This window comes from Euleptes europaea, chromosome 8 (assembly GCF_029931775.1).
Source record: "Euleptes europaea isolate rEulEur1 chromosome 8, rEulEur1.hap1, whole genome shotgun sequence".
NCBI classification, from domain to species: domain Eukaryota; kingdom Metazoa; phylum Chordata; class Lepidosauria; order Squamata; family Sphaerodactylidae; genus Euleptes; species Euleptes europaea.
The window spans coordinates 73,723,029-73,748,487 of record NC_079319.1 but is presented as its reverse complement, the minus strand read 5'-3'; the positions used below and the strand labels follow the sequence as shown (position 1 = coordinate 73,748,487).

Sequence of the window (25,459 nt, the reverse complement as noted above, 5' to 3'; positions counted from 1 at the left end):
TTGAAAGCAGGCAGCACAGAGCTGCCTGCATTCCGGCTCGAAGGGTCCAGCTTTCGGATCAGTCTAGATATGGGATGTCCGGATAAGGGATACTGTACCTGAATGGTATAATATGACAGAAGGAAGAGATTTTTGTATGGATTGTTGAATCATTCAAAATAAATGTTATCTTTTAAAGCTGAAATTAATTCTGAGTGAGTCAGACAACTATGTTTCTGTCAGAGGAACTAAATTTTCAGTGACAACATCATAAGAGCAGGAATATTTGTTGAGAATCTTCAATGATTATCTTAATCACTTTTTATCCCACCCTTCCTCTGGGAAGATCAGGAAGATATATATGGTTATCTCCTCCCTATTTTATTCTCACAGCAACCCTGTGAGGTAGGTTAAACTGGGAGAGAATGTGACTGGCCCAAGATCATCCAGAGTAGGGGTTTAAATCCCTGTCTTCCTGGTCCCAGTTTGTCATTTTAGCAACTTCATCATAGTGGCTGAAACGTTTGCCCCAGCCAAGCATCATTTGACACTTGGACTACAATTGACAGGAAGTGATGTAGAATTTAATTTACCATCAGCTGTATATTAATGGAGAATATTTCATTTTAAATGTGAAGCAATCCTATGCACTTTGTAGTCAACTTTCTATATGTAATCACTCCTCTGTGTTGTCCCTCACACATTAATTATCAGCTGTTCATAAATCTTGTTGATGCTTATTTGTGTGGCTGCTTTTGAATTCTATTCTAAGCCTGTCCAGTTCCAAGACTTGCCTTAAACAGGCTTGCAGTGCTAATAATTTGTTTACTTCTGATAAAGCTGAGATGCTGTATGATAAAGACATACACAAAGTCACTTAATCAGATTAGTTGCTCTTTAACACATTTTAATAACTTTTTCAAATTCCTATCCATGATAATTAGAGTTGTGCAGGAATGGATTTCCTCTTGCTCTCTGAGGATATGCTTATTATGGGTGAAGTGAGAAATCTGTTACATATTCCAGATAAATAAACAACTACTCATGATTCTGCCTGTAGAACTAAGGGATGATTCTAATTCCAGATTGAGTACAAAGCATATTGTTAAGCAACCAAGGTTTTGGTAACCAGATATACCAGTACAGCGTATGATTCCTCTAAGTTCTACAGCCTGCATTTTGTGTGTTTGCTTTACTTCTTTATCTTTGCGAACTTATGCTGTTTAATGGCTTGAACATAGGATCTGAAAGTTGAACATGTATGAAGCTGCCTTATGTCAGATCAGAGCATTGATCCATCTAGCTCAGAAAGGTCTACTCTGACTGGTACCTTTCACAATGAAACCCCACCTCCTGAGATCTTTTAACTAGCGAAACCAGAGACTGAACTAGAGACTTTGCACAACCAAAGGTTAACAAGGAATAGCTTCACTGGGTTACTTGTTTGCTTCCAGGTCCAATTCAAGGTGCTGGTTTTGTCCTCTAAAGCATGTTAAGGTCTGGGTCCCACATGCTTGAAGGACCACCACAGACAGACCTTAAGATCTTCCCTCCTTAAAGGAGGGAAGATCCGGGCCTGCCAGGGCACAAATGTATCCTTGTGGCAGCACTGTCCTTGTGAAATTGGCTGCTAGTTGAACTGTGTGTGTGTGTAAAGTACTGTCAAGTCGCAGCCTACTTATGGCAACCCAGTAAGGTTCTCCAGACAAGGAGACTAACCAAGGTTGTTTGCCACTGCCTTCCTGTTCATAGAGACCTTGGATTTCTTTGGTGGTCTCCCATCCGAGTACTAACTAGGGCCAACCCTGCTTAGCTTCTGAGATCTGATGAGATCAGGCTAGTCTGGGTCGTCCAGGTTGAGGTGCCTGTTGAAGTAAGGGCTGCCTTTTCTTTCATTCCTGTAGCCTCAGTAGAGAAGGGTTGTCATGTCCAGCAGAGGTGGACCAGGAGAGATGGAGATCAGGAGAGGTGGAGACGTGAGGGGGTGCAGACAGCAACAGCCTCTGTAGGAATCACTGGAAGCTCTGTGGCAGTGGTTCCCAAAGTGGGCAGTACACCCCCTGGGGGGCAGTGGTATTACCTGGGGGGGCACTAAGAGGCAAGGGGGCAGCAGGGGGGCACTAGAGGTGGGCCCCTTCAACTGTGTTGTTCACTAATTTACAATAGATCAAGCTATGGCACCATGCTAGCAAATTTGGTGGAAACTATCAGAATTTCCCTCCTAGACTCTAAAGAGCTGGTACCACTGGATCAAGTTCGTCAGTATTGTTGAATAAATTTCAACTAAAAAGTTTTAATTTGATTTTGAATACATGTGCAATTAATTGTTACTGTTTTGAAATTTTATTGTTATTATCTTCTTTAGAGAGTCATGCAAACCCCTATTTTGAATAATCCCTTTTATAGGATAGGGCAGGGGGCACTGGGGTTGAGTTTGTGGAACCAAGGGGGCGGTGGCCCGAAAGGTTTGGGAACCACTGCTCTATGGTAAACCCCATTTTCCCCATGGAAGTGTTGTCACACCATTGCCCCAACAGCTATTTTTTAGAATTTTCCCCCCACTGCCACTCCAAGTAGCAGGGGGACTGGCAGCCTTACTCAACTTCCCACTATATAATTTTTCTTACCTGAAACAATTGATTGGGGGGGGGGGAGAGCAACCCACTACTTGATCCTGCTTACCTTCCAAGATCTGATGAGATTGGGCTAGCTTGGGCCATCTAGGTCATGTATAATTTGTGTGTCTGCTTCCTAATGCAAACCACTATTTTGGAGTGTCTTTCAGGAAGTTCAAAGTCATTCCATCAATGTATGGTAGAAGTTGTAAGGTAATTTACTCCAGAATCGCTCTATTGAATTGAGTGAGTTTCCTTCAGATCAGCTGGTTTGAAGATTGCTGTTTTAAGAGAGCTAATCTTAAAAACAATGACAGTGGGTGAGCTGGGAGCACAATTACTAGCGAAGAGCTAATGGGCTGAAGTGTGTACTGTTACACTAGAATTAGCAGGTAAATGGGGGTCTTTACAGCTTCATTTGCTAGGGCTGAGAGAATTTCTTAAAGATTAGATTCGTTGTGGGAATTGAGCTGTTTTTCCAGCGAGAATCAGAATTGCTCTTTCAAGAGTTCTGAGTGTCTGGGTTGTCAATATCTGATGTTGGGTGGTGGATTCTGCAGGAAACATTAACCATTAAACCTAGTTTCTATGCCAGTGGTTTTCAAATGTTCTACTTTTAGGGACTTTGTTTAATAAGATCTTGTCTGTTAAGGAACCTCTGTGTATTCTTCTGTAGGACATTGTGGGGAATGTTCTGTGGTGTGCACTAGATTCATGAGTGCTTGGCATTGTGGCTCATTGGTCCTCCCTGTGAATGCCCCTCCGAATGCACACCAATACATGGTTTGTGGAGGTTTTTCAGGGAAGTTTGCCACTATTATTGATTTTGTCATTGAACCTGGAACACAGTATACAAACTACTGTTTTATGCTGTCTTGTTATAGTTTCGTCATTTTAAATTCCCCAGTGTGGAATATATGTCCATCGTGCTTATTTTGACTCTTTGAAAATGGATTTCTAGACTTTGGTGAACAACTATATTAATACCATAGAGTAATCTAGTGGATAAGAGGCAAACAGGGATTCTTTCTTCCTCCACACTCTGTGTTGCATTTGTGTGTTATCAGAGAAATGTTTGGGTCAGAAATGTGTGATTCTTTGTAATACATGTCAACATATGTTCCCACTTTTATGCTGTTGAGCCCATAGCCTAGATATTTTGTGGTGAGGAAGCTTAAGTGTACACTCTGAAAGCCAACTTTACGTTAATGCAGCAATCCAAAATCCTAAATGCAAGTAATCTAATACATTTAAACTAGCATTGTCTTATATATTAAGCAATTTTAATGTTACACTTTAATGTTAATAATATACAGATGTATAGGAAAGAAAAAGAGGGGTATAAGACAATGGCCATTTATTCATGGTAATTAGCAGCACATTCCAGGCTGAATTGCCCCACTTTTTAAAATTTTACATGCTGAACCGTCATTCCGAAAGTGATTCCGAAAGTGACTGCGAAGCTGGCGCATACCTGCTTGGCATTACTAAAGAGCTCACTTAACGCAATCTTTGGCATTTGCCTCGAAGAATCCTCCTCAAAGAACCATGCAAAACAACAGCGGAGCGTTAGCTATACACATGCTAATGACTCTGCAATCAGGAACAAAGGAGCAGGCGAGTGGTGGGGGTGGAATTTCTCCTTTTGCGTCGGGACCGTGAATAGGCATTTTTAAAGTCGCATTTTAAAAAAGAGCTTTGAGTGAGCATCAAAATTGACCATGAATAAATGGCCAATGAGTTGGATCCAGACAAAATACGCTATTTCCATTCTTCCCATGGCAGAGCCTTCCTCATGTTGTTCCTCAGGTTCTCCCATCCTCTAGGAGCAGCATTTTACAGAGATCAGTGGGTTGAAGTAGGAAGAGGGAAGCAAGAAAGTTACATTCTGCTGATGGAAACTTAATCAGATCCAACTCACTAAATGGAGGGGAGGGAATATGGGATACAGAAAGGAGATTTAAAAAAACATCTTGGAAGCTAAGCAGGGTAGGCTCTGGTTAGTATTTGGATGGGATGGGAGACCACCAAGGATACCAGGATGGCTACGCAGTGGCAAACCACCTCTGAATATCTCTTGCCTTGAAAACCCTTTAGGATTGCCATAGGTTGGCTGCAACTTGACGGCGAAAAGAAAGAAAGAAAGAAAAAAAGAAGATGACTTAGAAGAAGGTAGAGAGAGACTACCGTAATTGTGGGCCAGAAACCATGTGGGAGGAGCTGTAGCTCAGTGGCAGAGCACATGCTTTCTGTGCTGTGGGTTCAATCCCTGGTATCTCAGGTAGCAAGGCTGGATTCAGTCTCAGGTGGGGCTCTTGTCAGTCATCAGATGGTGTAAGGCTAGATGAAGCAGTTGCCTGATGCTGCATAATTCTTCTTCGACAGAGGAATTTTATCCCACATGGAACGCAGGAAGCTCACAGTTTAAATAAGAGCTTCGACATGACATTATGCTAATTCTGACTGATCTGATTTAAAGGGGAAAGTTCCAGGAAAATCACCTGGCTGCAGGTGGAAAATCCAATACAGGCAGGGAACCAAACTAACCTCCACATTTTCTCGTTCCCTTTTTTGGCACTTTTAAAGGGCTTTTTCTTTTCCCAGCTGAGCCTAAGACAGCTTATTTGACTAGTGCTTAGCAACAGAACGTACTGCCACGGCAGGCTCTATCTTGGAATCTAATTACAAAGAAGAGTAAATCTTAATATGTGCTAAGTGTCCTCCCTATCTCTTCACACATCCCCCTATGGAGCTTTCTAGTCAGAGAGGCATGACGACTACCAAGCAGGCAGGAAGGAGCTCGCAAATGTTTCCTAGTAAAAAAGTAAGGAAAATCAAGACAAAGTCTATAAATGATGACATTTAATAGTGCTTGAACTGCTGCTATGAACGTCTACACATTGGTTGGGCAGACTTTCACTACTGCACTGCTCAATGAAGAAGAAGAGTTGGTTTTTATATGCTGACTTTCTCTACCACTTAAGGAAGAATCAAACCAGCTTACAATTACCTTCCCTTCCCCTCCCCACAACAGACACCCTGTGAGGTAGGTGGGGCCGAGAGAGTGTGACTAGCCCAAGGTCACCCAGCTGGCTTCATGTGTAGGAGTGGGGAAACAAATCCAGTTCACCAGGTTAGCATCAGCTGCTCATGTGGAGGAGTGGGAAATCAAACCCGGTTCTCCAGATCAGAGACCACCGCTCCAAACCACCGCTTCTTACCACTACACCATGCTGGCGCTCAATGAGACTGGACAAACTGAGGAAATGGAACCTGGCTGCTGGCTACGGCAGGATGGTTGCTATCTAGTCAGAAGCAGCCAGCCAGGACTTCATGTCTCTGAGTCCTTCCTCTCCTGTCCACTCTGTGTGTGCTAAGAGTGCAGGCACTGAGCATGTGACCAAATCCCTCTCAAAGGTTCTCTTAAGGGGACTGAGGTTTCCGTGAAAGACTTGATAGACAGGTATCTTGTAATTATGCCATCTCAGGAAGCTATTTGCACTGTTTGTGCTGTTGCACCTGCATTGCCTTGGTCTCTTTCTGTCAGATAGGCTCTTTGCCGGCCCCGTTAAGAAACAAGATGGTTCCCGCCACGGACAAAATGGAGTTTTTGTGCACTCCATTCCTCCCCGTTTGCACCCGGTCTCCTGCCCAAGATCTGCACCTCAATGGAGACCCGCCCGAGTAATCGCTGATCTGATACCGGTCCCGCAAGACAATGCCGGGAGCCCGGGAAGATCAGCCAGTTAACGCACGCATTTATTTCTGTATTGTTTCTTTGTTTCTAAAACCGAATCAACCCCATTGTATTTACCCTATATATGTACCGATATTTCCCCATGTCTGTATTCTAGCCTTAAGTCTCTATGACCTGCTGAACTCGCTGTCTTTCTGAAATAAACTTTTAACTCGCTGCAACGTCTGGAGTGAAGTTCCTTTGCAAGAAACGCAACGTGTTGCTGAGGCCTGACACTTTCTCTAGAGTTCTGTTTTCTCCTCAGAACTTGATAACCAAATATGGACATCAGGTGCCAGCTGGTACTGCTGCTTCTGTGTCCTGCATATGACATTTTATGTAATTTTCTTCCCTTTTTACTGTTATGCTGATGAATCCTATTGGATAGTGACCTCAGTGTCATTATCAGTTGTTTTCTTTATCTGTTTCATGATATCTTCTATTTATAAATCTAGTTTTGATGATTCTGCTAGACCTGTTGGGTATGTAGGTATGCATTTTAAGAACTATTTCTAATTCAGCTGCAAAATTGAAATAGTCATTAAACATCGAAGCAACATCTGGGAGGTATTAAGATTTAGCAAATCTTTCTCTTTAATTCTTGAACAAAGAATCCTTGTGAGGCTGAGAAAGAAGTAAATAAATTCACACTTCTGTAATATACAGATATAGCCTTGATTGTGCTGTGCTAAGTGCCATCAAGTTATTTTACATATGTTTATGCATTTGTTGGTCTTTCCTACTTGGCATAATTAATTGCTGTGGGAGTGTGCCATTATTTGGGAAACTTAAATCTAGTGGGGCAGTTGCTGTAAATTAGGACTATTAAAAACAACAGTAGAGTCAGAGTTAAGGGCTACTTAAGCCTGAGTAGTAGGGTTGTTAGTCTCCAGGTACTAGTTGGAGATCTCCTGCTATTACAACTGATCTCCAGCCGATAGAGATCCGTTCACCTGGAGAAAATGGTAGCTTTGGCCATTGGACTCTGGCATTGAAGTCCCTCCCTCCCCAAACCCTGCCCTCCTCAGGCTCCGCCCCAAAAACCTCCCGCCGGTGGCAAAGAGAGACCTGGCAACCCCAGCCAGAGAGCAGTTGTAATAGCAGGAGATCTCCAGCTAGTTGGCAAGCCTATCATTGGGGCTTACTGCCAGGAAAGTGTTCTTAGTATTGCGTTGTTAGTTCTACCTGCCCTTGTTGTACCCCCTGACCCTACAAGGCCCACTGTTATTGAAATTTGAAGGTGCATATCTAATTGTGGCTCCGTAATTTAAGAAATAAAAAGATTCAAAATGAAATCTGAAATGTCCTTCCTTGTTTTAATGTGTCAGTAGCTTTAGCAACTAAAGACTTCTTCCTCACTCTACGTAAATACTAAGTATTCCATAGATTCTTCACAGTAACTAGATTCTCATAAAAGAAAGTGGTGTAGAAATTCTTAGCACAAAGAAGGAAAATTGGAAGAAAGAGGAGTGGAGAAAGAAGATGACTTCAAAGGATGTAGAATAATTTGTGGGGGGGAGGGCAGGAGACGAGGAGAAGGTGCATGCCAGAGCTCATTATTTTTATGCTTTCTAATTGCATTAGATGGGGTAGAGAGAAGCCAAAACATGATGACTATGGGCCAACTAATTGATTATTAAAGTATTATCATTTAATATAAAAGCCTTTTCCAACAAAAGCTTGACACTGTGCTGCTTGGGCCTAGGGAAGGATCATTAAAGGGATGAAAGAAATGCTGCTTTTCTTCTTTAGAATATGTTGACAAGATTGTCTTGCAGGCATGCTGTTCATTTGACAGGATTATCTGTAATAAGATTATGCGCCATGAGATATAGCTGTGAATTTACTTTCCTCCTGGAAAGAAAGAACGAAAAAGAACAAAGTGGTTCCTTTCCCAAAATAAGACAGGAAAATGATGGATGATTTGCAGAAATTGGTTTTAACTAACGAAAACCTCTGTAACATTAACACATCTGTTTTGAGTTTAGCATGTACTTAAAGTGTATGTGGTTGTATACATCAACCACAACAGATGAAAATCTATCAGTGTCAAATAGGGGATGGAGAGCTGGATTACAGCTGGGAAGACTCAGTTTCAAATCCTCTCTTTGAAGCTCACTGTGAGATCTTCGGCCAGCTAATCTTTCTGCCTAACCTACCTTACAGGGATATTATACTACCCTCAGATTAGGATTGCCAACCTTCAGGTACTAGTTGGAGATCTTCTGCTATTACAACAGATCTCCAGCCGACAGAGATCACCTGGAGAAAATGGCCGCTATAGCAATTGGACTCTATGGCACTGAAGTCCCTCCCCTCCCCAAACCCCACCCTCCTCAGGCTCCACTCAAAAAACCTCCCACCGGTGGTGAAGAGGGACCTGGCAACCCTACCTGAGATCCTTGGAGATTAGGGTCGATTATGCATGGTCGGTTTACAAAAGTCCGGGTGGCTTCCCCACCACCCTTTCGGCTGTAGCGCAAGTGGGGCAACTGCGAATAAAAGAATCCAAGTCCGTTCTCATCCCTGGCCACCAGAATTGCCTGCGCAAAAGATGCCGGGTTTTAACAAAGCCAAAATGCCCCGCCACCTTGGAATCATGGCCCCAATCCATCACCTCCCTCCGAAGAGAAACAGGAACGTACAGTTTTATTTTCTTTAAACCAGAATCCCCCCCCCCCCCCGCTGAGTCATTTTGTCAGGCAGACTATTTGTGGCTCCCTCTGCCTGGCAGGCTTGAGTCAAGGCAGTTTTGAATGAGTCTAGCAGCCCTTCCAAGGAAGGGGACTCTCGTGCTTGGGAGTGTCATGGGCTGGAGCAATAATTAACCTGAGCATATGGTTTTCCTAAGAATCTATATGAGTAAAAGCATTTTTTAAGGCTCATATGAATAGAACTGATGCAGTAATGTGGGGTAAAGTTCATGCTGACTGAAGCCATTCTAAGATAAACGAAACTGCACGGCTACAAGGTTAAGACATTTAATGCTGCTCGCTTGATAGTTGAGTCTGAAAAGTATCGGCAATTGCTTATCCCGGGTGTTCTTCTCTGCATAAACGAGAAGGTCATCTCTGTCTGGGGATTTTTGGTCTCTGCTCTGAGATACAGCGTAAGGAGGAAATAATTCTACTGTCCGATAAGTCAGAATTGGTCTTTAAGCAGTACAACAGATGGTGACCTTGTGAACTTGGTGACTTAATGCCACATACATAGTAGAGCCTTTCTCCACAGACGAAGTGGAAGTGACAATGCCAGTCACTATCAAGAGTGACCAATTTAGACCCAGGACAGAAGCTTCTAGCCTCTTGGCTCAGCTCAGATAAACACTGCTCTGAGAGTATAAAAGCTGAACCAAACTGTTAGAAAGCAGAGAGCTGGTGGAGGACAACCTGGTTGTCTGGCTGCTATTTCTCCCAAACATCCGCCACGATGTAAAACTAGGAAAGCTGAGAGTTGATGGAAGTTGGCTCACACTAACTGACCTCACTCGATGACCTTGGGCCAGTCACAGTTCTCTCAGAACTCTCTCAGCCTCACCTACCTCGCAGGGTGCCTGTTGTGGGGGGAGGGGGAGGGGAGCTGATTGTAAGCTGCTGTGAGACTCCTTAAAGGTGGAGAAAAAGCGGGATATAAAAACAAGTCTTCTCCTTCCTCTTCTTCTTCCTTCTTCTTCTTCCCTGGACCAAGTTATAGCATTCAGGGGTGTGTGTAAGGAAACCAGTCCAGTAGTGTCCACTATGGCTCACTGTATATAGAAACTATGAAGATGGTGCTTAAGGCTGCCAGGTACAGCTGTTCTGTTGGATTCTGCCAGCTAGAATCAAAGTTTGACATTTAAACAGTTGCCTAATGTTTAAATTACATCACACTCACGCACACACTCTGGTTCTTTTCCTCTAATACAGAGGCGATGAACACACAAATGGTGAAGGAAAATAGATGTTATTTAGTAGCTTAAGTAGTCTACAGAAAGAAACCATGTTTACAGAAGAATCGAAGCAAGAAAGTAATATGCAGACATCCTTTCAGTTGTCAGCACCCCCTGGAGAATGACAATGGATGGACACCCTGGAATCGGCCATTTGTGCAGTACTATTCTGTGGTTCCAGTCTGTGCTGAGTTTCAGTTCTAGACGGGTCTGTCCATTGTCATTCTCCAGGGGTTGTCGACAGTTGAAGGGACATAAACGTATGACTTTCTTGCATTGGTTCTTTTGTATATGTGGTTTTCTTCTGTAGACTACTTCAGATTCTTAATAACATCTATTTTCCTTCACCATTAGTGTGTTCAGTGCCTCCATATCCCTTAGAGGAAAAGAATCATTGCCCTTTGGCAAGACACATACACACGCCATTCAAACAGCCTAGGGATGCCAGCCTCCAGGTGGGACCTATGGATCCCCCAGAATTAAAGCTCATCTCCAGAATGCAGAGATCAGTTCCCCTGAAGAAAATGGACGCTTTGGGTGGTGGACTCTGTGGCATTGTACCCCACTGGGGTTCCCATCCTCCCCAGGCTCCACCCCCAAATTTCCAGGAGTTTCCCAACCTGGAGCTGGCAACCTTACCCCTCCACCCCTTGCTGGTGGCCGGGTGGGGGGGAGGAAACGACCTGGCAACCCTAAAACAGCCAGTCACAAATACTATTGCATGATTGGAGAAGCTTGGAGAGTTTATTACTTGCCATACATACTCTGCTGTATCACCTGCAAAGCTTTCTGAAATTTTATTTTATTTATCATTTCAACATACTACCCCACTCTCCCTGGTCAAACTGAAAGGGCTGCCCTGAGCACAACACTTAGTAACCTTTGTAATACTGGTGAGCTGTTTTTTAATGTTGACACACCAGAGAGCTGCATGCCTGAAGAACGGGCTGTTTAGTTTGTGTCAGAGATCAATTCTACAAGCAGCGAGTTGCTATCTTACAGGTAATTATTCTCTCACACAATTTACCAGCAGTTTTCTAGCTAAGCAGTCATTCATGCTGTGTTGGCTTTTGAAAGCTCTTTGTATTGGATTACGGCTTTTAGTAGTTTTTCAGAAAAAAAAATTGCTTTGATTCTGGCTGGCATCTCAGAAGGTCAATAGTTTCTTGATAAGCGAGTTCATCTTGTGGAAATGGTAGTGTTTTCTTGAGGTCTTCTTGCAGGAGAGGTCATCCTCATGCTGGTAAATGTGACTTCTAAAAGTCAAGGGTGTCTTTATTTATTAATTAGGGATTAACTGCAGAATAGAAGCTCCTAGTGTTGTATGGAGATGAGGCAAATTATTTTAAAGCTTCTACTGCAGTGCCTAATGAAGTAAATAAAGTTAACAGCTCAGAATTATAATGAGGTAGTGTAAGAGCCAGAAGAAGGATGTCAGGGCAAGTGTTCGGAGAACGCGAGTCAGAAAGGAGAGTGATTTAATTGTTGCCAAGGACAGGGTTTTAGAATGGAATAGTGGAAAAAATTTAAATGTAACGGTGTTAATACTAATATATGTAATTTTATAATGCTGAGTTCTGTATGAATGCACTTATATGTAACGATTTCAAAACCAGAGGTTTTCAAAAATTAGGTTTTTGAAACAGTAGAAATATACATATTGTAATGACTGTGCAGAGGAGACGTGTTTGTTGAAGGATTCAGGGCCCAACTACACCTTATGATTTCTTCCTTCTTTATTTTAATCAACTGTTATTAAGCCGCCAGGATTGCTTTATCAAGGAAGACAACTGCCACAGGGAGAAAAAGAAACTTTCACTCTTTCCTTCCCTGCCATTTTGACACAGGGACAGGTGTGTGTGGTTCCTAGGGTTGCCAGGTTGCAGGGGATGGGCGGGTAGGGTTGCCAGCTGCAGGTTGGAAAACTCCTGGAGATTTGAGGATGGAGCCTGAGGAGGACAGGAGCCTCATTGGTATATAATGTCATACACTGCTCTGTTGTCTCTCTACAAATCTTCAGTCTGAAACTATTGTCACAGCTGCTATACGCTGTGCCAATTTGGATTCATGCCTACTCAGATGAAGTGGAACGGATCCAAGGCCGTTTTCTCAGACGTCTTGTAGGGCTCCCAAATTTTGTCTCTTATCTCACTGTCTGCTCTGTTGTCTTGTGCTGGCCAATGGCCATAACAATAAATGTAAATATAATGTCATAGAGTCAACCTTCCAACACATCCATTTTCTCCAAGGGAACTGATCTCTGTAGTCTGGAGATAGCTGTAATTCCGGGGGATTCCCAGGTCCCACCCGGAGGCTAGCATCCCTAGTGGTTTCCCTGTTACTTCTGCAGCAGCCAATACAGTACATGGCAACATGACTTTCTAGTGGCAGGTTTCCTTATAGTTTCCCTGCCCCGTTCGCGTGCAGGGGCCATGCATACCCCTCCCCATCAAGGCTTTTTCTGGTTTTTGTATTTAAACTGATATCATTATGTCAGTAAAAGATTACAACAGTATGTGGAATAAGTTCTCTGAATTTCCAGATTTCATTTTTTAAAATATTAAGTGTTCAGCCCCTCTCTTTGAGGAGATATGCCTTTCCCCTTGTATCTCCACAACGAATGGTACTAGAGACTATTTTTTAAATGAAAGCTGAAAAGTCAGAGAACCTGTTATACATATTGTTAGAACATATCCATGTGTAACAATATGCAGTTGCCAATTTAAAAAAACAGTGGCATGGGGAGGAAGTGGCTTCTGTGGAGAAAATGGCTACTATGTGGATGGGACTGGCAAAATCTGAACTTTCTCACTCACATCCAGGCTTTGCTGTAATTGTTCCCCAATCGCTATCGGTTGGAGATCAGTCGTAATAGCAGGAGATCTCCAGCTAGTAGAAGAAGAAGAAAAAGAAGAGTTGGTTTTTATATGCTGACTTTCTCTACTACTTCAGGGAGTCTCAAATCGGCTTACAATTGCCTTCCCTTCCCCACAAGAGACCCCTGTGAGGTAGGTGGGCTGAGAGAATGTGACTAGCCCAAGGTCACCCAGCTGGCTTCATGTGGAGGATTGGGGGATCCAATCTGGTCCACTGCTCATGTAGAGGAGCGGGGAATCAAACCCAGTTCTCCAGATCAGACTCCACCGCTCCAAACCACCGCTCTTAACCACTACACCACAGGTAGTAGTACCCTACTTCTTAGGTTGGCAACCCTACTGCTTAGGTCAGGGATGGGGAACCTCAGGCCTGGGGGCCGTATGTGGCCCCCGAGGACATTTTTTGTGGCCCTCTGGAGCTCCGGGAACCCTGCCGCGGAGGCGGGGCACAGGGCAGCCCTCCCCGAGGGTGTTCCTGGGGCCATGGCTTACAGCGCCCTTGTAGCGCCCTTTGGATCTCCTCTCACCGACTGTCGGTTGTTGGTCAGCGAGAGGGGAGGGGGAGGGACGCTTCCCCCAAGGCTGCCCCCAAAGCTGTGGCGGCCAGGAACTTAGCGGCACATTGTAAGCCCCTCTCGCTGCCTGTCGACTGTTGAGCAGCGGGAGGGGGGGAGGCCGGCGGCTCCCGGCAGCAGACCATGCATGCGGGAGCCGATTGGGCTGGGGGGGGGGGCTTTTATGGACTCTGGGCGGGAAGGGCATGGAGACTGGGGCCCGGTTGCTTGTGGCTCCGTGCGCCGCCGGGTGTGTATGTGTGGGCGGGCGAGGTGGGGAGGCTGGGGCCCAGTCGCGCAGGCCGGCATGCGCGGGTGTGTGTGTGTGTGTGGAAGCTTTTCTCTCTTTTCTTCCTCTTTTTCTGTCTTCTTTCTCCTTTCTCTCCCTCTCTTTCTCCCTCTTTTTCTGTCTCTTTCTTTGTCTCCCTCCGTCCTTTTTTTTCTTTCCCTCCGTCCTTTTCTTTCTTTCTCCCCCTCTCTCCATTTCTTTCTCCCTTTCTCTCTTCCTCCCTCCATTTTCCTCTTTCTCTGTTTTCCTTCCTCCCTTCCTCCCTTGCCGATCGACTGTTGGCTGCGCCCCCCTGGCGCCTCGTTTGCTGGGGCCGACCGCTGGCTGCCCTCCCACCTGGGAGGTGGGAGCGGGGGCGCCCTGCAGGCCTTCTCTGTGTGGCCTCCCCTGGGGTTGCCAACCTCCAGGTGGTGGCTGGAGACCTGGCAACCCTAGCCTCTCCCCCCCCACCGGGAGATCTACACCTGGTATGGCCCCCGAAAGATGTTATAAATGTGCAAATGGCCCTTGGCAGGAAAAAGGTTCCCCACCCCTGGCTTAGGTCATCGGCTAAGGTCCTTCTCTGTGTCCCTTACTGTCTGAGTTATGGCAGGTGGATAAGGAGCAGCAGCGCCTTCTCTGTGGTGATGCCAGGGCTCTAGTCTGAGAGGCTTGTCTGGCTATTGCTTTCTTCCAGCTTTTGGACAACTTAAGATGCTGCTCTTCCAGTCTACATTTGAGCTAGGGGGTGATTGGATTTATTCCTGTTGATCAGTGTCCTTTGCAACGGCTGACATTCTGTTTTAGTTTAGATGCTACTTGATCAGACTTGTTGGATGTGTTAGTTTGCGGTTTGATATTACCTTTAGTTTTTATTGTTTGCTGTATTAATGATGGAGAGGTGGGATCAGAAACATTTTAATAAGTAAACGGTAGTACATTTCCTTTTGCTTGACAAAATCCAGAGCTCAATGTTCAGCTAAAGAATTACGTTAAATAATCTTGCCCAAAGGTTAATTATACCAGAGCTAAACTTTAACTGTGATTTAAATGCAACTGATCTTTGCTCCAATGATGATTTGCAACCTTTTGGACAAGAAATTCAAGCATTCATTCTATCATCTACTAAATATTTTAGTTGGCTAAATACTGGTTGAATGTTGTTGTTTTCCTTCCAGGAATACAGCGTGGGCTCTTCATTTTCCTCTAGTACAGTTACACACCACTAAACCTGGCATGCGAGTCAGTCAGGAAGACTTCGAAAAGGCCAAAGATCAGCTGAAACATTTGAAGACTGATCCTGGTAATGAAGTAAAGCTGAAAATTTATGCATTGTTTAAGCAGGTAGCTCCAGCCATTTTCATTTTGTAAATATAGTTATATTTGTTTAAAAGATTATTGGAATGCTTTGCTTAGGCAATCTGAATGAGTTTTCCTTAGAATGTGCAGCCAGTGGCACAAATTGCAGCTTCTTTTCATTTTTAGAATATGAGGCTAACAGTGTCCAGTGAGCATTTCTAGTTCTTCTCTCGGTTTTGCATAATCCATATTTCCTCTGATTGGCTGTCCGGAATATGTAACGGAGGAAATGAGGGCTGATTCATATGTTACGAAGCCTATGTGACAGACATGGGGGCTGCCAGGAGGACTGTGGATCTAGGGTCGCCAACCTCCAAGTGGTGGCTGGAGATATCCTGGGATTACAACTGATCTCCAGACAACAGAGATCAGGTCGTCTGGAGAAAATAGCCGCTTTGGAAGGTGGACAGAGGTCTTTTATTCAGGGATGTTTCCCCTGCTGTCACCCCCGCTGACTGCTTCGGGGCTTTCTTTTGATTGTGCATGCCTTTTCTGGCTAAAACAACATCTGCAAAACACGTGGGGTGAGTAAGGCAACCTCTGATGGGCAGAAAAGGCATACATAAGTAAAACGAAGCACCAAAGCAGTCGGGGGGGGGGGGTGATCACAGGATCGGGAAACGTTCCTGCATAAAAGGCCTCAATGGCATTATACCCCTTGAAGCCCCCCCCCCCCAGATCCCACCCTCCTCTTGCTCCACCACCCAAATCTCCAGATATTTTCCAACCCAGAGCTGGCAACCCTCCTTTGGAACAGATGTGTCCCTAGAGTTCTATGCACAGATCTCAATGCCCAGGTATGCATGGGCTTGGTTTGGCTTGGTACTGTAGTGCTTAAGAGAGAAATGGCTAAAGCTTTCCCCATGGACTATTTTCCCGACTTGAAATGGCCTTTGGAGTTGTTCATTGACCCGTTAAGGAAATTTAATGTGTACTATTTATTTGGGTATTTCTGTGCTGTTTTTCTCCCCAAAGAGGCTTACTGAAAATTCCAAAATACAATTACAGCAGGGGTGGGGAACCTTTTTCCTGCCAAGGGCCATTTGCACATTTATAACATCTTTCGGGGGCCATACCAGGTGTAGATCTCCCGGTGGGGGGGGAGAGGCTAGGGTTGCCAGGTCTCCAGCCACCACCTGGAGGTTGGCAACCCCAGGGGAGGCCACACAGAGAAGGCCTGCAGGGCGCCCCCGCTCCCACCTCCCAGGTGGGAGGGCAGCCAGCGGTCGGCCCCAGCAAACGAGGCGCCAGGGGGGCGCAGCCAACAGTCGATCAGCAAGGGAGGAAGGGAGGAAGGAAAACAGAGAAAGAGGAAAATGGAGGGAGGAAGAGAGAAAGGGAGAAAGAAATGGAGAGAGGGGGAGAAAGAAAGAAAAGGACGGAGGGAAAGAAAAAAAAGGACGGAGGGAGACAAAGAAAGAGACAGAAAAAGAGGGAGAAAGAGAGGGAGAGAAAGGAGAAAGAAGACAGAAAAAGAGGAAGAAAAGAGAGAAAAGCTTCCACACACACACACACACCCGCGCATGCCGGCCTGCGCGACTGGGCCCCAGCCTCCCCACCTCGCCCGCCCACACATACACACCCGGCGGCGCACGGAGCCACAAGCAACCGGGCCCCAGTCTCCATGCCCTCCCCGCCCAGAGTCCATAAAAGCCCCCCCCCCCAGCCCAATCGGCTCCCGCATGCATGGTCTGCTGCCGGGAGCCGCCGGCCTCCCCCCCTCCCGCTGCTCAACAGTCGACAGGCAGCGAGAGGGGCTTACAATGTGCCGCTACGTTCCTGACCGCCACAGCTTTGGGGGCAGCCTTGGGGGAAGCGTCCCTCCCCCTCCCCTCTCGCTGACCAACAACCGACAGTTGGTGAGAGTAGATCCAAAGGGCGCTACAAGGGCGCTGTAAGCCATGGCCCCAGGAACACCCTCGGGGAGGGCTGCCCTGTGCCCCGCCTCCGCGGCAGGGTTCCCGGAGCTCCAGAGGGCCACAAAAAATGTCCTCGGGGGCCGCATACGGCCCCCGGGCCTGAGGTTCCCCATCCCTGAATTACAGCAACCAATGTAAATAATACAATTTAAATAAAACAAAGAAAATACAAACATCCTGGACTGGTTCTGGTTCATTAAGCTGTCACAGCTGGACTCGGAAGAGGCGGCGTAGGGATATTCTAAATAAATAAATCTAAATAAATAACACAGGCCTCAGGCTGCTTGCCACAGGCTAAGTACTTGCAAGCAGAGGAGAAACCAACAGCCCAGATTCCAAGACACTGAAAACTGGACAATTCTACCAACTATTTTGTCAGATTGCACAGAGAAGCCATTGAAATTCATAAACATCAGCACAACTTTAACAGAAAAGAAGAGAGTTTAAGAATGAATAAGGCTTGGCTTCCTGTCCTGAAAACCTCCAGACTAACAAAGACTACTGTTCACAATAGCCATCCGGATTAGTTTTGGATTTCACACATTAACAAATCACTTCAGGATACAATGGTTCCATATTAACATATCACACCCTCATTAGCACATTATCTTGATACTTACAGAACAATGATTAGCACATTACCTTTGATACTTTTTGCAGGACAATGATTCAGCTCAAACCCAACTCCTTTCTGACTATATATTACTCTTCCTACACACTTGACACTGAGAGACACTGGCCTTCAGTGTTACTCCTCTGAAGATGCCTGCCGCAGCTGCTGGCGAAACGTCAGGAAAGAAAATACCAAGACCACGGTCACACAGCCTGGATAACCTACAAGAACCAAAGCCCAGATGCTGTTCAGCTGCTGCTAGCAAGCTAGCAGGATCTTACCCACTTCCTCCCAGTATATGCTAAGTTTCCCAACAGGGCAAATAGCAGTCCTTGGGGCCATTTCAAGTTGGGAAAATGGGAGGGAGGACAGTGGGAGGGAAGCTTAAGCCCCCCACAGTCACACACAGTGGTCCTGCTCTGAATCAGGCCCCCATGTGCCTGGGAATTGCCTTCCAAGAACAGAACTCCCATACTGCGTCCATCAGTCAGGCCCAGGAACTATCCAGGAAAAGTGTATCATGTAGTAGGGCCCAGAATCTTGCAAAAATGGAGGGTACATATCACACACACTCAGAGTCTACATGAGTTGGAGTGTAGGTGTAGGCTTCTCTGTACAAATTCTGATGAAAGTGTGGAGGTTGAGATCAGGGCCAGCCAGTGTGATCATTTGCCCTCCTACCCCATTCCATGTGGTAATTACACTCTTCTTGCACTGGGATTGAGAGGAGAAGAATGGGGAGGGCTGGTTGTGTTGGTGTTTCAATGACATCTCCCATTCGCCATTCCTTATGAAACCAACGTTATTCTCAATGAAAGCAACTTATTTACAGTCCATGATCAGCCATCTTCATCTTTCTGTTCTTTTTAATCACAAAGGACACTATCATATAGGGTTTCCAACCTTCAGGTACAGCCTGGAGAGCTGCTGGAATTACATCTGATCTCTAGACTACAGGGATCAGTTTCCCTGGAGAAAATGGCAGATTCGGAGGGTGAGCTGTATGGCATTTTACATTCCAAGCCTCCCCAAACGTTGCCCTTCCCAGGTTCCATTTCCAAATCTCTATGAATTTCCCAACCTGGAACTGGCAACACTACGAACTGTGCTTATTCCACACACAGATCAGAATACAGTGCCTCCGTAGAAGCTTGTGTGATCCCCCTACCCCCATCAGGCTACCTTGTCTTAACTAGGCCATCTGCTCCAACATGCCTTATCATGAAACAGTGACAGTGCCATCCCCAGCAGAATTACACCCTTTGAAGTCCGTTGAGATCAGTGGGTATGACTCTCTTGAGGATAGCTTTGTGAACAGTTCACCTCCTTCCCAAGCTCCTAGACCAGGGTGGGGAACCTTTTTCCCATCAAGGGCCATTTGGATATTTATAACACCATTTGTGGGCCATACAAAATTATCAACTTAAAAATTAGCTGACCAAGCCCCAAGCAGGCAGCTGCTCCAGATGACCCCCCCACCCCGCGTGTGGGCAAGCAGGCAGGCATCCAACTGGTGGCGCACTCGCCCACCTGGTGGCACAGGATGGACTGTTGCACCATCTGGGTGTAGCCATCCAGCCACATGCCGGAGTTGCTCCTGCTCTGCATGGTTGGGGCCGGATTCTACAGCCGGCTCCTGCTACCTCCGCCTGCAGGGGTGAAATGAGGACACACTGGCTAAGAACTCCTCCCACCCCTGCGCATTCTGGCCCTGTCCCCTTTAACCCCTCTATTGTCGCCACTTCCGCCCCCAGCCCTCTTGTAGTATAGAGGGAATACATTTATCCATGGCCCTGGTGGGAAAGGGTTAACACAGTTTCTTGGGCAGCTCTAGCAGCTCCGTAGCTAATGACTCTTCTGCAAGGGGGGGGGAAAGGTTCCTTTTCTCAGCAAAACAAATTCACATCCGCCTTGAATAGAGGCTATTCCTGTCTGCGGGAGGGGGCGGATCACTAGTCTTAGATCCTTATGAGCTAGAGATCTGCCAGGACCCACGAAGGGTCAGACCAAATGATTTTGCGGGCCTTAAACGGCCCCCGGGCCTGACATTCTCCACCCCTGTCCTAGATGCAGACTCTTTTCTGCAGAAGCAGCAGTAGCATGTCGCTGCCGGTCTTGAAGGGACGTGGGGGACATTTGGGCCAATGAATACCTCAAGGTGGAGATGAGGCAGTGCATAGCCTGGCCAAGATGCTGAACATGCAGCCACACAATGAGGATGCGAGGAGTACATGAGCTCTTCCGGGATGGCTGTACCTGCTGCTTCAGAAGTGTGCACAGACCACTATTACACCTGAAGGCATATGCAAGCCTTTGTTGTCTTGAGATGTTATAGTGTAAAAACGTTAATGCAGATGTCTAAAAATATCACCAGTTTATAAGAATATAGAGTAAACTCACTCCAGTTTAAGTCTTTGACCAAGAGGGATATATACAAGCATTATAGCTGATTTGATTTCTTGGCTAAGCAGTTTAAACTAATTTGAAAAGTCATAGAAATGTGTATATATTACCTTCATGCAGGCAACACAGGGTCCCTGCAATACCCCAAAACCAGGCATGCTGGATTTTATCAACAAAGCCAAATGGGATGCATGGAATTCACTTGGCACCTTGCCACAGGTCAGTATGCCATTATTTGCAAATTAATCTTTATTTGAGGTTGCGGTCATGTGCGTGTAAATTTGTTGTATGTTACCTGAATATAATTAAGGCTTGACATGAAAAACAAAACAAAGCCCTGTTTTAATATTCTGATTATGTAGTTAGTGTGTATAATTGAATCTTCTGCTAATCTCAGGGAAGGGGTAAAAAACAATAGGGTACTGAGCTTCGTTTCTTGGCCAGTGGAAATTCTTCTGGTCCGTATGGGATGTCTCCTTCCTAGGATCATTTAATTTTTAAATATCCTATCAGTTGCCCCTCTGAATGTTTCAAAAATTATGCATAGTCTTTTTTCCCCCGTAGATGAAAATATGTCTTTTCGCAAATGCTTTTTTAAAAGTGATGGCTTTTCACTCATGTAATTTTTAACTTCTATCAAAGCTTAGGGAGAGAAGTATATTGTGTAAGCTCTTAATCTGCTTTGCAATTTCATCACCCTTTGGGAGTAGTCCACACTTAACTCTGACTGGATCATCTACTGTTTCAACTGGAACTTGTTTTTACTTGTGCTCTGTCTAATAACACACCTGTTTTAGATTGTTGGCCCTTTGGGCCTTACTTTGTTGTAACATCCCATTCCCTCTGCCCTTCTTCTGTTTGTTCCTGTCCTTCACACATGCACCCCTGAAGAAGTGAGCTCTGTCCTATGCAACTTTATGCCACTGTACAAGCAGTAAAAAGTTCCAGAGGCTAACACCCAAGCTGGATCCCATGGAAGGAGAGAGTAAAGAAGTCTTATTTTGCTATATTTACAAATATATTGGTAAAGCACAGATGGAGGTACTCCTACAGGGCAACACTTCTGCCACCCCACAACAAATCTCCAGAGAGAGATCTTGCACCTTCTAGGTGCTTCAGCAATAACTCCCAGCAGTAGCTCCTAATTCTCTTCCCATCTCTCTTTTCCAAATCTCTTTTAAACTGACTTCTTTTTACACAGGTCCAGGCACAACTTTGCAGGGGTGGGGGAATTTCTTCCACTTTCCAAATCAAACTGCTGGGCCAGTTCCATAAAAGCACATGATCGAGGGCGGGGGGGGGGGGGCGGTCCACAGCCCTCAGGAAGTATTAACAAGTTTACCATTCCTTTTGTCAAATAAGATAGACTGAGTCACAGTGATCAGAGGCCAAGCATGTAGGACAGAACCATTCACAAATTCTGGACAGAATCATTATCAAATTCCCAATGGAGCCCCTCCCCCCCTCCCAGCTCTTTACAATACTTTTGTTAATGTACCATAAGCCTTTTGGTTGTTTCTGAAGAGATGTGTCATTTGGTTTTGTTAAGACTGGAAAATTACTGCAACAATATCGTAGAATCATAGAGTTGGAAGGGGCCAGCCGGACTTTATGTTCCCTTGTATACATTTATGTGCAAAAGTTCACATCAAAGGCTCATCTAAAAATGTAATAGAAAGGCAAAGCTATAGTTTAATTTATAAAAGGAGTGCACTTTAACAGTCTATCAATAGAGTTACCAACAGAACAAAAAAGGGATCCTTGCTATGCCATTATTCTCTCTTGGGAGTATAAAATTGCGCTTCAAAAGCTTTCAGAAGTACTCAAGATGTCCCCGTGACATCAAATGAAATGTTGCCTGTTAGATCTTTTCTGAAACAGATAAATTTAATTCTGATGTTACATCATAAATAATTATAAATAATAAATGTTCATATACATGGCTTAAAGCGAAATGCCATTTACTTCTTGACCAGTTATTGGAAAATTCAAATTGCTAAGTAATACCTATAGCAACTGTATACATAATTATCTATAATACTGTATGTTATGTATATTTTTGCTTATTATGTTCTGAATTATAATTGATGTGAGTTGTTTTGGGAGATAATTTTTGTGTCAAACGTTAAGTGGGCAGCATTGTGTGGTAGTTAGAGTGTTGGACTAGGATCTGGAAGGCTCAGGCTCAAATACACACTCTGTCAGGAAGCTTGTTGGGTTACTCTCCTTCAGCCTGGCCTACCTCACAGCATTGTTGCGAGGATAAAATGGAAGAGGAGAGAACACTGTACACCATCCTGACCTCCTTGGAAGAAAAGGAGGATTAAAATGTACAAAATAAATAGATATAACTATCTAGTCATTGTGGATTTGGAATCCAGAATGTTCTTGAAGCACCAACTTTGGTATTGCTCACTTATGTAGCCAAAGCTGCATGCAGAAATATCCCTGCATATTTCTTCACACAACGCATAGTTAAACTGTGGAACTCTTTGCCCCAGAATATGGTGATGGCTGCCAACTTGGAAGGCTTTAAGAGGGAAGTGGACATGTTCATGGAGGAGAGGGCTATCCTTGGCTACTAGTCAAAATGGATACTAGTCATGATGCATACCTATTCTCCACTGAGGGAAGGGTATCTTCAAATCTGGGTGAAAGGATGTCTGCTTATTCCCTCTGGAGCTTGGCCAAGCAAGGTGGTGAACTCAGTAAGGGGATGGAGCCAACACGAGGCTTCAGAGACTCAGAGGGCTGGAGTCCCGCTTCTCTGGCCAGTTATACCCTATCCATTGAGTGGGTGGTGGTGGCTTCCAAAGAAAGGGGAGAAGAGGAAAGAAGTCAGCTTGCCAGGCAGTAACTTGGGGTGGCCTGGAAACTTCAAAACTCCCAGAAGAAAGAGCCTGGTGTCTTTCAAAGGCCGGGACAAACCTCCACAAGTAACACAAGTTACTACACAAGTAACAAAGAATTTCAGAAGATACATTTCTCAAAACCACAGCAGATATCATTATCCTTTCCACCCCTAAAGACATTTGGAAAAACGGGCTCAGGTTCTTAATGATGCTGAATTCCCCATTTTGTATTTTGTCTCTTCTTTCTAGGTGGCCTGCTGAGCCATCATTTGGTGTTCATTTCACATTCATTAAAGGCGTTTCTCATTACAGGAAAGTGCCAGACTGCAGTATGTGGATCTTGTGTCAGGCCTGATGTCTTCAGAAACTTCGAGTTATGTTAAAGAGACCCCTCCGGACAGCAAGTCTGGCTATGAAACGCTAGAAGTTTCTACCAAGGACAACATCACAAAGATAGTATTAAACCGCCCCAAAATGAAAAATGCAATCAACGTGAAGGTGATACAGTAACTTTTGGGTCCTCTATATTTTATCCTTCAGTTTGTAATTTAATGGGCTTTCCATGTAGTGCACTAATCCAGCACTGAGTCTAATTCGACGGGGGAGGGGGGAGGATGCTTGAACCTCTACCTCTTCCCCTCAAAACAAAAACCCCAACAGAAAAAAGCAAAAGAAAAACACCTCAGAACCTTTAGTAACTTGCTGCTTTAACAGAAGCAAGCTTTGTCTAATGAACTGAGTGAACATTACAAGCTGTTTCAGAAAATGGATGTCAGGTTCTCACACCCGTTGTGTCTGAGGTCCTCACACTGTGCAATTGCTCACCTCCACTTCAAATCATTGGCTGCTGCTGGCAGGACAGGAAAAGCACAGCATGAAGTGGGTACTTTGTAAAGCAGTCACATGGCTACTTTACTTTTGCTTTGCCCTCATCCCCCAAACCCAGCAAATCTCATTCTGACACAGTTAAAAGGATTGTATAAATTCTTTTTGTAAAGCCCCTGATCCTTTGTTAAGTGTCACCTTTCTCCCTAAATACAATTAGGGGAGAGTCAAAGCATGTATGCAGAGCCACGGAGAGCATAGCATAGTGTCCTGTGTGCTAAAGGACTTCCTGTCATATCAGCTGGAAATATCTCTGCATACCTGGATTTATTCTTTGGCTGCATACAGATGTACCTGGGAAGAGGAGTAGATTGCAGGTGTTTCTGCTGCAGGGTAGCTCTTTGCTGTAGTGATATGAGAATGCTATGCTCTTTGCCCTTCCTTCCGTGTTTCAAACAGGCTGCTTGCTATGTTTCTGTTTTGTCTTCACATTTTATCTGTTGATACCTTTTGTCTGCTCTTTGGGGGAGGTTTAAAATGCTTAAATTCTTTTACACTTTAAAAGCTGTTCCAAGAAACAAGATGCAGTAGCTTCATTACACAAGATCCAGCCTGTCAGCATTTTGAAAATCTGGCTTTTTCCTACTAGTCAAGGGGGGGGGGATTTTAGTTGAGCTCAGCCCAGGGAAGCAGAGGGTTTGTGCGTCCAAAATGTGGTCAGGGTGCTTTCATGGTGACATTGTTAAATCTATTTACTACTAAACATATGTCAAGAAGTTGAGGTCTCTCAATTTCTTGGATTTCATGATTTTTTTGGTTATTGAGATTTTAGACCAGAAAAATAAGTTTCCTTTTGAAAATTGCTTCTGTGGAGGGAGTAAGCCCCAGCTGGTGCTAGATAACCTTTCCCCTTTTTGGAATGCAAGGCCGTGCATTGCCATGGTAATTAAATGGTCAGCCATCATGACAATGTCCAGGTGCAGGTAGTTCTGCAGGCTTCCTCACCTGAACACATCTCTGAATGAGTCAGCAATTTCTGACCAAGTGATTAATTAACAGCTAAGTGCTTGCGTTTTCTCAATTGGCCTCTATGAGCTCATGCCACTGAGAAAACGAATATAAGGACAAACCAACCCTTGAGAAAACTATGCATGCTTTGGGGTACAGCAGGAGAGCTGTGCTGGCTGCATCACAACCCATTTGATTTTGGCCCTACGGGGAAACTCTGGTCAACTTGACCTGCTTGGAGAAACCTTTGGACAACCTTTTGAAACTCTTGAATGCTGGAAGCATCTTTGGAAGTTGGTAACTATAAACCTGATGTAAGAAACCTTTGCCAATCCTTTTGAACCAAAAAGGTTTTTGAATGTATTAGTTATGCTAAATAGTTTATTGTTTTCTTGCTTAACACTTCATGACTTTTCTTTCCTGTAAACCAGCTTGAATCTTATAAATAAATTGTTAGCCTTTAAATGGCTTGTGTCTGTGATTTTGGGATTCTAAGCCTAAATTCTAAGTGCCTTGTGTGAGTG

General features: G+C 44.8%; 1 protein-coding gene across 1 annotated transcript in view; it reads left to right on the top strand.

The window, feature by feature from the left end:
• The window catches only part of LOC130482025 (enoyl-CoA delta isomerase 2-like), a 56,723-nt gene that overhangs the window by 9,862 nt on the left and 21,402 nt on the right, over positions 1-25,459 (top strand). Inside the window, exons 2-4 of the mRNA XM_056854832.1 lie at positions 15,135-15,300; positions 20,371-20,469; positions 23,415-23,600. Of these exons, the coding sequence (XP_056710810.1) occupies positions 15,193-15,300; positions 20,371-20,469; positions 23,415-23,600 (393 nt within the window). The 5' untranslated portion in view covers positions 15,135-15,192. The remainder of the gene's footprint in view (positions 1-15,134; positions 15,301-20,370; positions 20,470-23,414; positions 23,601-25,459) is intronic.